The sequence below is a fragment of the Eptatretus burgeri genome, chromosome 14 (genome assembly GCF_056783735.1).
Source record: "Eptatretus burgeri isolate ZD-2024b chromosome 14, Ebu_testis_v1, whole genome shotgun sequence".
NCBI lineage: Eukaryota > Metazoa > Chordata > Myxini > Myxiniformes > Myxinidae > Eptatretus > Eptatretus burgeri.
Window position 1 is genome coordinate 39,513,845 of NC_140974.1, and position 15,978 is coordinate 39,529,822.

The 15,978-nt window shown below is 43.2% G+C and overlaps 1 protein-coding gene across 2 annotated transcripts in view; it reads right to left on the reverse strand.

The window, feature by feature from the left end:
- Window positions 1-4,597: 4,597 nt before the first annotated feature.
- LOC147013002 (thialysine N-epsilon-acetyltransferase-like) overlaps window positions 4,598-15,978 on the reverse strand; it is a 70,884-nt gene continuing 59,503 nt past the window's right edge. For both annotated transcript variants that reach the window (XM_085854431.1, XM_085854429.1), the window contains one exon: window positions 4,598-4,832. In XM_085854431.1, coding sequence (XP_085710557.1) covers window positions 4,656-4,832 — 177 coding nt within the window. In that variant the 3' untranslated portion in view covers window positions 4,598-4,655. The remainder of the gene's footprint in view (window positions 4,833-15,978) is intronic.

Genomic DNA, 15,978 nt, shown 5'->3' on the forward strand with positions numbered 1-15,978 from the left:
TATATATATATATATATATATATATATATATATATATATATATATATATATATATATATATATATCTTCTTCTTCTTCTTTCGGCTGCTCCCGTTAGGGGTCGCCACAGCGGATCATCCGTATGATCCGCATCGTGATTTGGCACATGTTTTACGCCGGATGCCCTTCCTGACGCAACCCTGGTCGCCTCTTACGACACAGGGATTTATATTTACATATATATTTATATATATATAATGTGGGATTGTAATTACCCCACATACGTGAAGCGAAAAGTGGGATTAAGCAATTGGTTCAGGTCCAAATGTTCATCTGGCTAACTTATCAGTTTATGCTCAAGGAACAACTTATTTAAATTGAATGTTATATTTTGAATACAAATCAGAACATGAATAGGAAGACAAGTTTTCCGTTTTGAAGTACTTTGGCTCTGAATTAATCCCAATCGCACATGCACATAAAGGAGTGTGATCATATTTTTACTCTATCTGCCTGGGAGTCAAATAAAATTGAAAACCATTCGAAACAGGAAACTTACTGTTTTTAAGGACGTTATAAAGGACATAAATCACAGGCACAAAGAACTCATGCAATGTGGTCGATTGGGTGATGTAATAGACACTCGGTAAAATGGTGGGAAAACCCAGAATTTATTTATATGCCCTTAAACCTTTATTTAAATTGAAATATATACTTGAACACTGCAAAACACAAATCACCTTCATCATATTTCCAAGAACCATGCTATCTAAGCATGAGTGGGCATGGCGTGTGAGAGGGTAGAGTATCACGGTGAAGAAGAGGCCACCGATATGGCAATGTACGGTGCCTTTTGACGCTGCATTATATGGTGAACAATACAGCCACCATCTCCTGAATTGCGACTCCACATCGTTTTATAACAGTGTATAAGGGTTTTGTATAACACTGCTTCAGTTGCGCTGAACTTCTGGATTTTTTAAAACGATCTTTAAAATCATTATTTTACGAAAATTGAAGTATATACTAGAGCACTGCATGGGGTATCATGTTCTATGAACTCCCAAGTTACCTCCATCACCAATGGTGGGCAGAGGTTGTGTTTTCACCCCTGTCTGTTTGCCTTCCTACCTGATGAGGAGGGGGGCTTTCGGCCCGGCTGCCATACCTGTGATCAGGTTCTTGCCCTCTCCTCCATCGAGGCTGGCTTCCAGACAAAACAAAAGATGGCAACTGCCTTGGTGAACCTGTTGTTGGCCTATGACAGTCTGGCTCCTTCTCAAAGTCTCAAAAGACTTCCATTGCCAGAAGACAATCAGACCACTGTCGGTATTCCTTGGGGACAGAAAGATCCATGTTGGCCTCAATGGCAAAACCAGCCTGTGTGAACACGAAATGATGGCTTCCCTCAAGGATCTGCGATAGCCCCTGGCCTCTTCAACCTCTATGTCAGCGACCTTCCAACAACAACCTCCTTCAAACTCGCCTATGCTGATGACATCGCATTCCCAGCGTAGGACTCCAACCTAAAATCTGTCAGGAACAAGCTCACCCAAGATCTGGGCATATTGGAGGAGTACTTATACAAATGGAAGCTCCATCCAAACACCAATAACACAGACATTTGCACCCACCATCTTGATAATCGCACAGCAAATGCAGAGGTAGATGTGACATTCTGCAGTATAAAAGTTGAAAATGTCTATTATCCCTAATACCTTGGGGTTACATTTGACTGGACCATTACCTACACAGAACACCAACAAAGATGCAAGGAGAAGGTCTGGGCACAGGTAAACCTTGTCCGTAAACTGGCTGCAACATTGTCGGGAGCCGGCGCTCAGATCTTACGTATGGCAATACTCACCCTTATATACTCGACTGCAGAATATTGCGCGCCAATCTGGTCGGTGAGTGCCCATACGAAGGCCATCGATGTTCAGTGAAACACCGCGATGAGAACAGTGTCTGAAACCCTCGTCAACATAGACTGAGAGACTTACTGTCCACTCCAACATTGCTCCACCAATCATCTGAAGGGATGGGCTGTCACCCCGATATTTCAGCCACATTTTGGCCACCAGAATTCCAGCCCAGTGCCTTCTTGTTGAACATCCACGCTGCCTCCTCAAATTCCGAAAATCACCATGGAACCGTGCCAAGCTTCTTACGAGTGACGTGTGGATGGAGCCCGTCAAAGCGAAGCCAACTTGTAGAGGGCCAGCTGGGAGGCTGCCACAGCTCCAAATAAACAATGTGCATGATCCAACCATTGCTTCATCCAGTTTCTTACTCCCATGTAGGCAATGGACAACCCTCAACAGGCTCTGCACTGGATAATGCCATTGTGGAAGCACCCTCCAACGATGGAGGAAGAGGCCAGATGCACTCGACGACTCTGGAGCAGTCCAGATGATGGAGTACATCACATCGCGCTGTCCATGGCAGCAGCTTTTGGGAGGACTTTTCACCCTCCACCAACTAACCCTTGGGCAACCACATGGCTGCAGAACCGAGCCATTCAACTTGAGTGCACCCCATATTGGCCATACACAAGAAGAAGAAGAAGAAGAAGAAGAAGAAGGGCAGGCCAGCCAGTTCATGAATGACTGGTATATCATCGGGGCAAACCGCCTTTCCACTTTTCATCCTCTTCATAGCAGTCCTCACTTCATCCTTACTGATCCACCCCACTTCCTGATTCACAATCTCCACCTCTTCCAACCTTCTCTCTCTCATTTTCTTCATTCATCAGCTCCTCAAAGTACTCCATCCACCTTCTCAACACACTCTCCTCGCTCGTCAGCACATTCCCATTTACGTCCTTTATCACCCTAACCTGCAGCACATCCTTCCCAGCTCGGTCCCTCTGTCTGGCCAATCAGAACAAATCCTTTTCCCCTTCCTTTGTATCCAACTTCTCATACAGCTCGCCATATGCCTTTTTCTTAGCGTTTGCCACCTCTTTCTTTGCCTTTCGCTGCCACTCCTTGTACTCCTGCCTACTTTCTTCATCTCTCTGACTATCCCACTTCTTTTTCGCCAACCCCTTCTTCCTTATACTTTCCTGTACTTCCTCGTTCCACCACCAAGTCTCCTTATCTTCCTTCGTCTGTCCAGATGTTACACCAAGTACCTTCCGAGCTATGTCCCTCACCACTTCTGCTGTAGTTTCCCAATCATCCCACCCATCTTTACCACCATCCAACGCCTGTCTCACCTCCTCCCTAAATTTCACACAACAGTCTTCCTCCTTCAGCTTCCACCATCTGGTCCTTGGTTCAGCCCTCACTCTCTTCCTCAACCTCACCTCTAAAGTCATCCTACAGACCACCAATCGATGCTGTCGAGCTACACTCTCCCCTGCCACCACCTTGCAGTCACTTATCTCTTTCAGGTTGCATCTTCTGCTTAAGATGTCATCCATCTGTGTGCACTTTCCTGCACTCTTGTATGTCACCCTGTGTTCCTCCTTCTTCTTGAAATACGGATTTACCACTGCCATTTCCATTGTTTTTGCAAACTCCACCACCATTTGCCCTTCCACATTCCTCTCATTGAGACCGTACCTACCCATCACCTCCTCATCCTCTTTATTCCTTTCCACAACATGCCCATTGAAATCTGCTCCAATCACCACTCTTTCATTCTTAGATACACTCTCCACCACTTCATCTAACTCACTCCAGAAATCTTCTTTATACTCCATCTCACACCCCATATGTGGGGCATATGCACTGATGACATTCATCATCACTCCTTCAATTTCCAACTTCACACTCATCACTCGGTCAGACACTCTCCTCACCTCCAATACTCTCTTGACATTATCCTCCTTCAGGATTACCCCCACACCATTTCTCCTCCCATCCACACCATGGTAGAACAGTTTGAAACCAGCTCCAATGCTCCGAGCTTTACTCCCCATCCACTTGGTCTCTTGTACATACAGTATGTCCACCTTTCTTCTTTCCATCATATCAGCCAACTCTCGCCCTTTGCCAGTCATCGTCCCAACATTCAGAGTTCCAACTCTCACCTCCACACTTCTACCCTTCCCCCTCTCCCACTGCCTCCGGACTTGCCTTCCCCATCTCCTTCTCCTCCTTCACCCAGCAGTAGCACAATTTCCACCGGTAACAGTGGAGGTCGTTGGTAACCCGGGCCTCGACCGATCCGGTATGGAAATTCGTTTTGTTGTCCGCATAATGATTTGGCATAGGTTTTTACGCCGGATGCCCTTCCTGACGCAACCCTGTTCGCCTCTTACGACACACAGGGATATGGTACACCTATTCTAACCGGGGCAGACACCGGGATACACTGGGGGCAAAGGGTAAGTTTCAAAATATCCCTAGCATTGTGGACCAAGTATCGTTTCCTCGGACAGGGGTTAATTGGCCATTTTAATCACTCGTTTTCTGGCTCACTTTGTTGATGATGTGATCAGAGTGTCTTTCATTTTGAAAAATGATTTTTTTTGTGCTTCTCCTCTTTCAGACATGGCTTTGTCTTCGGTGAACACGGTGGGCAACTGCGGCAGCAGTCACACCACCATATTATGAAACTTACAAAACACAATGATCCATGCAACTAAAGAATTAAAGACAAGCAAAAATTAGCAGTTGAAAGGGCTACAAAACCCTGTTTATTGAGTACATCAAATTGGTGACAAGTTATTTCTCAGAATGCTCTGCCATCGCTTCCATTGCAGATCGACTGAAGGCAAAACTCTGCTCACCTTCCATAATTGTCAAATTTTGTGCACCCTCCTTTTGATAGAAATCCTTCGCCTTGTCATTCCGTTGCTGAACGAACCATCTCATAAATGTAAATCCCTCCTGCAAAGCAATCTGACCACAGATAAAACAATCAAATTAAAATGTCATTGAAAAACCTGATGTACTCATGCAAAACGAGTAATTTGTTCGTAAATTTTCTTGATTTACAAATGGCAACTTAATATTTAACGAATAAATGCAGATCCTGCTAATAAAGAATTTACCGAAAGTATTGTTGCAGTTCTGGAAACTGCATGCCTCCAAGGCAATGGCATCCATCATGCAGTGGTCCTCAGACAGTTATTTCATTAATATACGTTCAGATAGACCTTTCCCTCATGTCTAATGAGTCAAACGGGACAAAGTGTGTTGTGTGGATCTCATAGTTAGGTTTGATTAGATCTATCTTCATTCCAACTCTTTTCCTCTTATTCCTGATATAAATCCAAGCAGGCACCGCGCTCAGACGGACGGCTGTAAAAACTGCAGCCCCACCCTACACCATAAGAATGGGTCTTTGCGAAGGGCAACCAGAGAAGCAAACAATAAACAACCTTCACTCACTGTTCAGGACGCACGCAGTGCGTTCTTTTGAACACATTTCTGCATCAAATAATTATATCTAATCCTTTCCTTCAATTCATGACAGATCAGGGTCAGCACCGCAAACATCACCGCCTGTGATGATCGCCACGGGGATAGATAACTGCACACTCAATGGTGGATCAGCGCGCAGCCCCGTGATAATTTATTATCGCACAGAACAGGGCACGAATAGCACACTTCATTCGGGTCTGCACGCTGGTTCACAATGGCGTCTTACCGTTGGTCTTCGCTCACCACCAAGGCCACAAATGTCTCCCACAGACAGCAGACATCCTCCCGCACCTCCGCCTCGATACAGCTGCCACCAAGCAGAGGTGTGCTGTACGGCCCGGATCACTCGGGCCGCATGGTTCACCCGGGCGGACGAAGCAAGGCGATTCATATCGCGGTGTTCGGAGCGAGACGATTCTGCAGCTCGGACGTGTCTTGCCGGATGTAAAGTAAGGCCGCTTCCGGCCATGACGGTTGGGTCAAGTGTTGTCCGGGACCCAATGGGAGCGCCCGATTCGGGTGACGATGCATCGCTTCGAGGCGGCGCACCGCCTTGCACCGCAGGGACTATAAAGGACGGATCACGAAGCTGTCCAGAGTCGAGTCGTGGTCATCCTCATCTTCTTTGCCTGGCTTTGGATCGGTCTCTGCGTGTGCCTGCTGCCCCGTCTTCTTCTTCACACACTCGTCGCCTTCTTCACCCACCCGCCTGATTTCGGCGACTTTTCTCCGCCTTCTGCACCCACCCGCCTGACTCCGCCTGCTGCTGGCTCTCCGCCCACTCGCTCTCGACTCCTCCTTTTCCACCCACTCGCCGCTGGCTCCACCCAAAGTCCCTCCATTACACCTGACGGTTGCGTCCCTTCTCTGGATCGGTGCAGATGCTTTGCTGCACTGAAGCCGAGCAGGAGACGAAGCACCAACTATCAAGGAGGGATCATTCAGTGGAGCATCCCTCCAAAACGTTCTGGGTGGCACGGCCAGTCAATCGTGCAAGGTATTATGAGACCTTTGGCTTCGTCTCCTCTTCTTTTTGCTCATTATCTCTTCTTCATCGGTGTGTGTGTGTGTGTGTGTGTGTGTGTGTGTGTGTGTGTGTGTGTGTGTGTGTGTGTGTGTGTGTGTGTGTGTGTGTGTGTGTGTGTGTGTGTGTGTGTGTGTGTGCTTGCTTATATCATGGTGCCTGTCCTCACTTCAGTTAAGATTGCAGAAGAATTATATCGGGATAATTCTGCTCTGTTTGCTTTTGTAAGTTGCTTGTTTTATTGTCACACCACACTTTTCTTTCTATCTCTACTTGCACACAATAATAAACTCCATTAATTGTGCCGCATATTTTCCTCGCCAGCCTGTAATAAATCCTTATGTAGAAATGTTTCCAGCTCGTTTTTGTCTTTTTGTTCATTGATCCAGAATGGTCCGTATCCGAGCCGAGCCGGGACTTTATTCCCAATGATCCATTCCTTTTAGCGGGTACGTCCTTGGCAGTGTCGCTCAGCTGCATCTGATCCGGTAAGGTGATCCAGTTCGGACAAGGCATACCGAGGGTGTGTCCCCCAGTAATTCGGTCACGTGATTATTTTTAGGTAACCAATATTACATGAAGAACCCTAAGTCACGTACGTGGTTGAGTTATTGGCGTTCATGCTCAGTTAGCGACCCGCCATGTCACGGAGTTATCCGTGTGCGATGGCCTGCGATTCCAGGGAGTCTGGTGGGAACCCGAGATAGCTTCCGTCCCAAGTGGTCTTCTCACCTGAACACCAGCCGCAACAGTACCTTTCATGCTTCATGATTAGTATATTGACTTCTGACCACCTGTTGTTTTGCCCTTCCATAATTGAACCCCACTTCGTCAAACACTTCTGTTTTGACACTACTCCCATGTGGGGCTGGGCTTCACCTTCCTTTCATATGATAATTTCTTTAACTAAATTGAACAGTCAAATAGAGATCCTGTACATATTTGTTTGTGTTATTTTTTCGTGAATAATTTAATTTCCTTATCACACATTATCATCGAGTATGACCTGAACTTAGTTCTTGCTTTAAATATCTTTTGTTGAACAGAGATGAAAAATGACAGCTCACTGAGAGCTCTTGCGTAAGTCTGGTACATCATTTCTGACTGACTGGGAAAATTACCAAGTGGAGTCATACAGACACTCCATTGCTTCGTTTTCTTGCTTTTTCAGCCACATCCAGTACTTCCGGGAAATACTGTCAGACTGTGTTTCACTCCCTCAAAAATTTTTTTTTGCGTTTTAAAGCTGAATTTCTCTCACTCGAAAACCATTTTGGCCAAACGGAGATGAACGAGAACTTGCTCAATTCCAATCTTTCTCTGATGAAGAATAAAACGACCCATCACAACATTGGTAATTTTCATACACGAATAAACTGTTAATGAATGCCTTTTATATGATTAATTCCTCAAAAGTGTGTATGAAAATGGATATGTGTATGTGTGTGTATGTATGTGGATATGTGTATGTGTGTATGTATATGGATGTGTACGTGTGTATGTATATGGATATGTGTATATGTGTATGTATATGGATATGTGTATGTGTGTATGTATATGGATATGTGTATGTGTGTATGTATATAGATATGTGTATGTGTGTGTATGTATGTGGATATGTGTATGTGTGTATGTATATGGATGTGTACGTGTGTATGTATATGGATATGTGTATATGTGTATGTTTCTGGATATGTGTATGTGTGTATGTATATGGATATGTGTATGTGTGTATGTATATGGATATGTGTATGTATGTATGTATATGGATATGTGTATGTGTGTATGTATATGGATATGTGTATGTGTGTACGTATGTGGATATGTGTATGTGTGTATGTATATGGATATGTGTACGTGTGTGTATGTATATGGATATGTGTATGTGTGTACATATGTGGATATGTGTATGTGTGTATGTATATGGATATGTGTATGTGTGTATGCATATGGATAAGTGTATGTGTGTATGCATATGGATTTTTTTTTTACGTTTTAAAGCTGAATTTCTCTCACTCGAAAACCATTTTGACCAAACGGAGATGAACGAGAACGTGCTCAATTCCAATCTTTCTCTGATGAAGAATAAAACCACCCATCACAACATTGGTAATTTTCATTCACTAATAAACTGTTAATGAATGCCTTTTATATGATCAATTCCTCAAAAGTGTGGATGAAAATGGATATGTGTATGTGTGTATGTATATGGATATGTGTATGTGTGTATGTATGTATGTATATGGATATGTGTATGTGTGTATGTATGTATGTATATGGATATGTGTATGTGTGTATGTATGTATGTATATGGATATGTGTATGTGTGTATGTGTGTATGTATATGGATACGTCTATGTGTGTATGATATGGATATGTGTATGTGTGTACGTATGTGGATATGTGTATGTGTGTATGTATATGGATATGTGTACGTGTGTGTATGTATATGGATATGTGTATGTGTGTACATATGTGGATATGTGTATGTGTGTATGTATATGGATATGTGTATGTGTGTGTATGCATATGGATAAGTGTATGTGTGTTTGTATATGGCTAAGTGTATGTGTGTATGCATATGGATTTTTTTTACGTTTTAAAGCTGAATTTCTCTCACTCGAAAACCATTTTGACCAAACGGAGATGAACGAGAACTTGCTCAATTCCAATCTTTCTCTGATGAAGAATAAAACGACCCATCACAACATTGGTAATTTTCATACACTAATAAACTGTTAATGAATGCCTTTTATATGATTAATTCCTCAAAAGTGTGTATGAAAATGGATATGTGTGTATGTATGTGTATGTATATGGATATGTGTATGTGTGTATGTATGCATGTTTTTGAATGTGTATATGTATGTGTGTATATGTATGTATGTAAATGGATATGTGTATGTGTGTATGCATATGGATATGTGTATGTGTGTATGTATGCATGTTTTTATATGTGTATATGTATGTATGTATATGGATATGTGTATGTGTGTTTCTAAATGGATATGTGTATGTGTGTATGTGTATGTATATGGATATGTGTATGTGTGTGTGTATATGGATATGTGTATGTGTGTGTATGTGTATGTACAGTATATGGATATGTGTATGTGTGTGTATGTATATGGATATGTGTATGTGTGTTTGTATATGGCTATGTGTATGTGTGTATGTATGCATGTATGTGTATGTGAGTGTATGCATGTATGTGTATGTGAGTGTATGCATGCATGTATGTGTATGTGTGTATGTATGCATGTTTTTGCATGTGTATATGTATGTGTGTATAGGTATGTATGTATATGGATAGGTGTATGTGTGTATGTATTGGGAAGTCGATCCAGTCGAAAAAAAAAAAAGTTTTATTTTCAAAAAAAATTGAAATTTGTTCTTCCTTTATTATCAGTTTTTCCGTCGACATGTTGGGTCGTCGATCTCGTCGAAGAAAAAAAATTCCAAAAATGTTTTTTTTGAGATTTGTTCTGCACTTATTATCAGTATTTGAAATGGCGATTTCAGTTAATACAATGGCGATTTCGATGAAACTTGGTTGGTAGGTTCATACCATGACCAAGTTGTGTGCAAATGAGAACCGTTGCTATGGACACCACCGTTGCCTTGCAACGGGACTTTGAAATTTTTGAAAAATCATAAAAATATTAATTTTTCGAAAATCAAAAATCGGGCCACGAGCGACTGTGGGCAGTACATTCAGCTGTATTGTCAAAAATTTCCAGCCGGATCCTATGAAAACTGTTGGAGAAGATAGACTTTGAATGAAACCTGGTCGAAAACAATAAAAAAACGAAGTTCGTTATATCTCAGAGACTGAGTCAGATATACATGAAACTGGTATGGTAGGTTCATGGTATGTCCAAGTTATGTGTGAGAAAGAACCGTTGCTATGGACCCCTCCGTTGCCCAGCAACGGCCGAAAAACCTCTAAATGTGGGGGTATTTTAACGAAAAAACAATCTGCAGCATTAACCCTTGAAGCTAGAATCATGAATTTTCTTGTGCTTAATCCTCAGATCATTCCCCCATCGAACGGGCCCATCGCGTCAGGTTCTGTTGGGAAGGCGAATTCCCATGTCCGCCTACCGGCTTGTTTGTCTGTCTGTCTGTTCGGTCCAGTGCTCCGTTAATACAATGGCGATTTCGATGAAACTTGGTGGGTAGGTTCATACCATGACCTAGTTGTGTGCAAATGAGAACCGTTGCTATTGACACCACTGTTGCCGAGCAACGGAACTTTGAAATTTTTGAAAAATCATAAAAATATTATTTTTTCGAAAATCAAAAATCCGGCCACGAGCGACTGTGGGCAGTACATTCAGCCATATTGTCAAAAATTTCCAGCCGAATCCTATGAAAACTGTCGGAGAAGATAGACTTTGAATGAACCCTGGTTGAAAACAATAAAAAAACGAAGTACGTTATATCTCAGAGACTATGAGTCAGATATACATGAAACTGGTATGGTAGGTTCATGGTATGTCCAAGTTATGTGTGAGAAAGAACCGCTGCTATGGACCCCACCGTTGCCTAGCAACGGCCGAAAAACCTCTAAATGTGGGGGTATTTTAACGAAAAAACAATCTGCAGCATTAACCCTTGAAGCTGGAATCATGAATTTTATTGTGCTTAATCCTCAGGTCATTCCCCATCGAACGTGCCCATCGCGTCAGGTTCTATTGGGTAGGCGACTACCCATGTCCGCCTACCGGCTTGTATGGATATGTGTATGTGTGTATGAATATGGATGTGTATGTGTGTATGTATATGCATATGTGCATGTGTGTATGTATGCATGTATGTGTATGTGAGTGTATGCATTCATGTATGTGTATGTATGTTTTTGTATGTGTGTATATGTATGTGTGTATGTATGCATGTATATGTATGTGTATATGTATGCGCGTGCATGTGTGTGTGTCTGTCTGTCTGTGTGTGTGTCTGTGTGTCTGTGTGTGTGTCTGTGTGTGTGTGTGTGTGTGTGTGTGTGTGTGTGTGTGTGTGTCTGTGTGTGTGTCTGTGTGTGTGTGTCTGTGTGTGTGTGTCTGTGTGTGTATGTCTGTGTGTGTGTCTGTCTGTCTGTCTGTCTGTGTGTGTCTGTGTGTGTGTGTCTGTATGTCTGTGTGTCTGTGTGTGTGTGTGTGCGTGTGTCTGTGTGTGTGGGTCTATGTGTATGTCTGTGTCTGTGTGTGTGTCTGTATCTGCCTGTGTGTCGTGTGTGTGTGTGCGACTGTCTGTGTCTCTGTGTGTTTGTGTGTGTCTCTCTGTGCAAATGTGTGCCTGCGAAAGTGTGTGTCTGTGTGTGTGTGCGCTTGTGTTTGTGAGATATAATTGTGAGGAACAGAAATGAAAAAAATGAGGTGTGTGTGTTCGTGTGTGTGTGTGTGTGTGTGTGTGTGTGTGTGTGTGTGTGTGTGTGTGTGAGATACAACTTCATCTTCTTCTTCTTATGTATGGGAGCTTAGCTGCCAGGGCAGCTATCATTTCATGGAAGCGCAACTGTTTCGCTGATGCAGTGCCCCTCTACCAGGACACACTGGTATTCATTTCACCAACCTCAGAAGGATGACAGGCTGAGTCAACCGCTGGTGTATTAATTCAGTGCCCAACGAGGCTTGAACTCAGGACACTCGGATCCCAAGCCACCACCCTAACCACTAAGCCAACACCAAGCTTTGTGATGGAACTATGAGGAACAGAAATGAAAAAATGAGGTGTGTGTGTGTGTGTGTGTGTGTGTGTGTGTGTGTGTGTGTGTGTGTGTGTGTGTGTGTGTGTGTGTGTGTGTGTGCGCGCGCGCGCGCGCGTTGTTCAGTCTGGCTTCCTTCTTGGCAGTATGGTGCAGTAATTGGTCTTCATTTTGATTGTATATGATGAACTATATCACTAATTGTTTTTTTTTCCTTTTAATTACAGCATTTCAAACTCACTCATTGATGAGGCGAATTGTAATACTGATGATGTCCACAAGGAATGGAAAGCTCTGAATGACATCCTTCGTTCGTCAAGAATTTCACAACTTCACAATTTCACAATAATTGTATGAATAACCTGCCACCGAGATGGGTACCTCCGACATCACAAAATTTACCAAAATTTTCAAAGTCCTTTGAAGATTTTCTTGAAAGGTGTGACACATAATAAAGCACAATGATGTAAAATTTAAATGTTCCTTGTAGATTTACTGGAAAGGTATTTACACATGATCAAATACAATTATGTTAAATGAGTGCTTGTGTTTTCTGTTTTTACAGTGTCAATCACAAAGAAAGTGCAGATATGTTTGTGGAACCTCTTGTTCCAAACAATCAGAGGCTACCCCAGGTAATTAATTATTTCTGAACTGAATCCAACATATGAGAGTTAGGATATATTTATTTATAAACCAAGACGTCATACTCCGACACCTCCTTTGGGATTCACAGGTGTGCCATATAATATTAATCCCTGTGTGGGTGTGTGTTTAAACAGGGAAGAAACACTCAGATGATTCAAGACTCACTCTCTCACTCAAACAAACATTATTTCATAAAATCGGTTGTAGATATTTCGATGTGTAATATAATGTTTGTTTTAAGTATTAATGATATATGCTTTGCTTACAATTATTTCATTCTTAATTACAAAAAAAGGACAAAGGAGATGTTAAAAGAGAGGGAGTGGGGAGGTGGATAATGGGGGGGGGGGGTAGGTGCGCTCCCCCAACGACACACAACACCCCTTCATCCCACACCTACCCTCCCCATGTGTGTGTAGGGAAAGGTGGGGTGGAATGAAGGGATGTGGTGGGTCAAAGGTGGGGGCGCACAAGGGGAGGGGAGGGTGGGATGAAGGGATGTGGCTTGTGTGGGTGGGGAAGGGTGGGGTGGCTTGTATAGGTGGGGGTGGGATGAATGGGTGTGGCTTGTGTGGGTGGAGACAAATAAGGGGGCAGAGCAATTTTTTTAATTTAATAAACACGTGTGTGACAAACGAATAAACTAATCATTGTATTATGGATGTGGATATTGTTGCGGGACGGAGGTCCCCGGTGGCGAGAACGACCGCTAAGTGGGGAAAGTTACGTCGATTCCCACCGGACTCTCCGGAATTGTAGGCCGTCACTCACGGATAACTCCGTGAGACGGTGGGTTGCTTAACCGACCGTGGACGCCAATACGTCCACCACGTAGCGTAGGGTCTTTTTGTCCAGAACCAATTTACCTAATTAACCAAGTGGTATCGTCCACCGGGGAACCACGCCCTCAGCATGTCTTGCTTGAACCGGGTCACTCTACCGACTGCGGTGGAGTTCCAACTACTGACTACCAACTCCGGTTCGGGTGCAGTCGAGCGGAACTGCCAAAGTCTTGCCGGCTAGGATGAGCAAATTAACGAGAACAAAGACCCAGCTAAAAGTCAGATCCGAACCATGCTGGACCAATGAAGGAAAAGACGAAAATGAATTGGGAACATTTCTACAATCATTTATTTGTAATAAACGAGGAAATTTATGTGGCACAGAAACAGGTTTATTGAGGTGCTATGCAGGGGAAAGAAAGAAGATGTAGTGCGACAATTTACAGCAACTTACAAAAGAAGACTCAGAGCAGATTTACGCGGGAATTATAGAGGCAAGATTTAGAATGATCGAAAACACGAATACAGTTTCTACTTATTAGACTGGTGCCACACACTCAGACACAAACTCGGACAAAATAAACCCAGTTGAAGGCAAAGGACTTTTGCAGCCAGGGAGAGAGGTGGGCTGAGGTCACAGTTCTTTCGAGTACCTGAGTCTCGCGGAAAGGAATGCTCCATGGTGTGGCACCTGCCAACAGTCGTGCAGTCAGGTCCACAGCCGCCCGTGTGGAGTTCGGGTCCGTGGAGGAGCTCGAGTGGGCCGGGACCAGTCGTCGGGCCATCGGGGCGAGACGTGAGTGGAGCCAAGCAGCGGGAACCCCTTCGTTTTCCAACCAATTCTGGCCTCCAAGCACAGAACGAACGACCCCCAAAGAACTCAAGACTGAGGATGATGTTGTGGTTTATAGACCCCTCTCAGCGGGGCGGGGCCTTGGCCAAAACTGACGTCACTGTCCACCCTGATTGGACGGGGCTCCCATAGGTCCGCCCTTTCTGGGCGGGGCCTCGGCCAGGCACTGGCGAGGCCCGCCCACTCCAAGCGTGTGGACTCGTCAAGAAAGAGTTGGAGCGTTTAGAGAAGCCGAATAGGAACTGCGACAGCGAAGATTCTGTCTCGTCAAGACGAGCCTCCAGAGACAACAGGTGGACCGTGGTACGTTGTTGCTAGCACACTGAAGGCGGGAAGCGCTTGGGTACTGTGGATCGCAATGGAGGATGGGATATAAAGATTTATTACCCTAACTAAAAAAACATCGTAAGGCACCCTTCGAATTCCCACTACACACAAGGAGGGATTCTGTTTACACATATACTTAACGGCATAACTGACTTGGGATACCTGTGTATTGTATGCGTATGGTTCCTAGAACCAAAACAACATGATGGATGTGGGTGTGGCTTGTGTGGGCAGAGTCAAAAAAGGGGTGGAGTCAATTTTTGCAATTTTTTTATTTTCCATTTATTATCTTTGTGTTTTGTAATTGATGTGAATAAAATTAACCTAAAATCTCTTCTCCTTTTAAATCGTATGATTTATAAGTCCAAGGAACTATCTATTGCATAAGCAATTTAAAAAAAGTTCATTTGTCCATCGCTTGGAATAACCTTTTTCAAAATCAGATTTCCACCTGTATATTCTTACCATATCACGAACTTTGGACTTAGGCTTTCTCAGAAGAAACTCTTTCATACTCTAATTTTGTGAATGTTTCTGATGGCTTGGATTTTGTTGAGGTACGAATCGTAGCGTTGTGCTTATCTACAATGTCCTGAATTAAAGATAGCCAGTGTTAAGAACCGAGGTGAGTGAATTTTTATATCGTCTCTCTATTAACCTGCGATTAAAATGCTCAATAACAACCGCTTTTCCTTCATTAAAGGTGCTGTTTAATGTAATGCCGTTATTTTTAAGAAAATTCATAAATGTTTTGTTGTAGAACTTTGTACTCTCATTCGTCCACAATTTTTAAGGTTTTCTCTTGCTTTTGTTCAATATCTGTTGGAAGGCTAACATAAGAGTATTACCTGTTTTGTTTTTCAAAGGGACAACCCACGTATATCTACTCCTCAAATCAATAACAGTTAAAGCATACTTGTACCCCTTATCATTAATGAGTTCAATCAAGTCAACGGACCAGTTATAATCAACTTCTTTGGAATCTTCCTTCTATTGAACTTTGTGATGATTAACCTCCGCCATCGAAGATCGGAGGTTACTGTTTTCACCCCTTTCTGTTAGTTTGTTACTTACGAAATCTAAAGATTTCATAAGTATATTGATGACTTCCGTCCTCTGTTTGTGTGTTTGTTTGTTTGTTTGTGTGTTTGTTGGTTTGTTTGTGTGTTTGTTTGTAGGCACGATAACTCGAGAACAGAAGAAGCTACCAATGTCAAATTACACCAAGTAATTTAGGAGCGTGATGGCTAGCGTTTATTAAACTTTGGTCAAAATCGGTC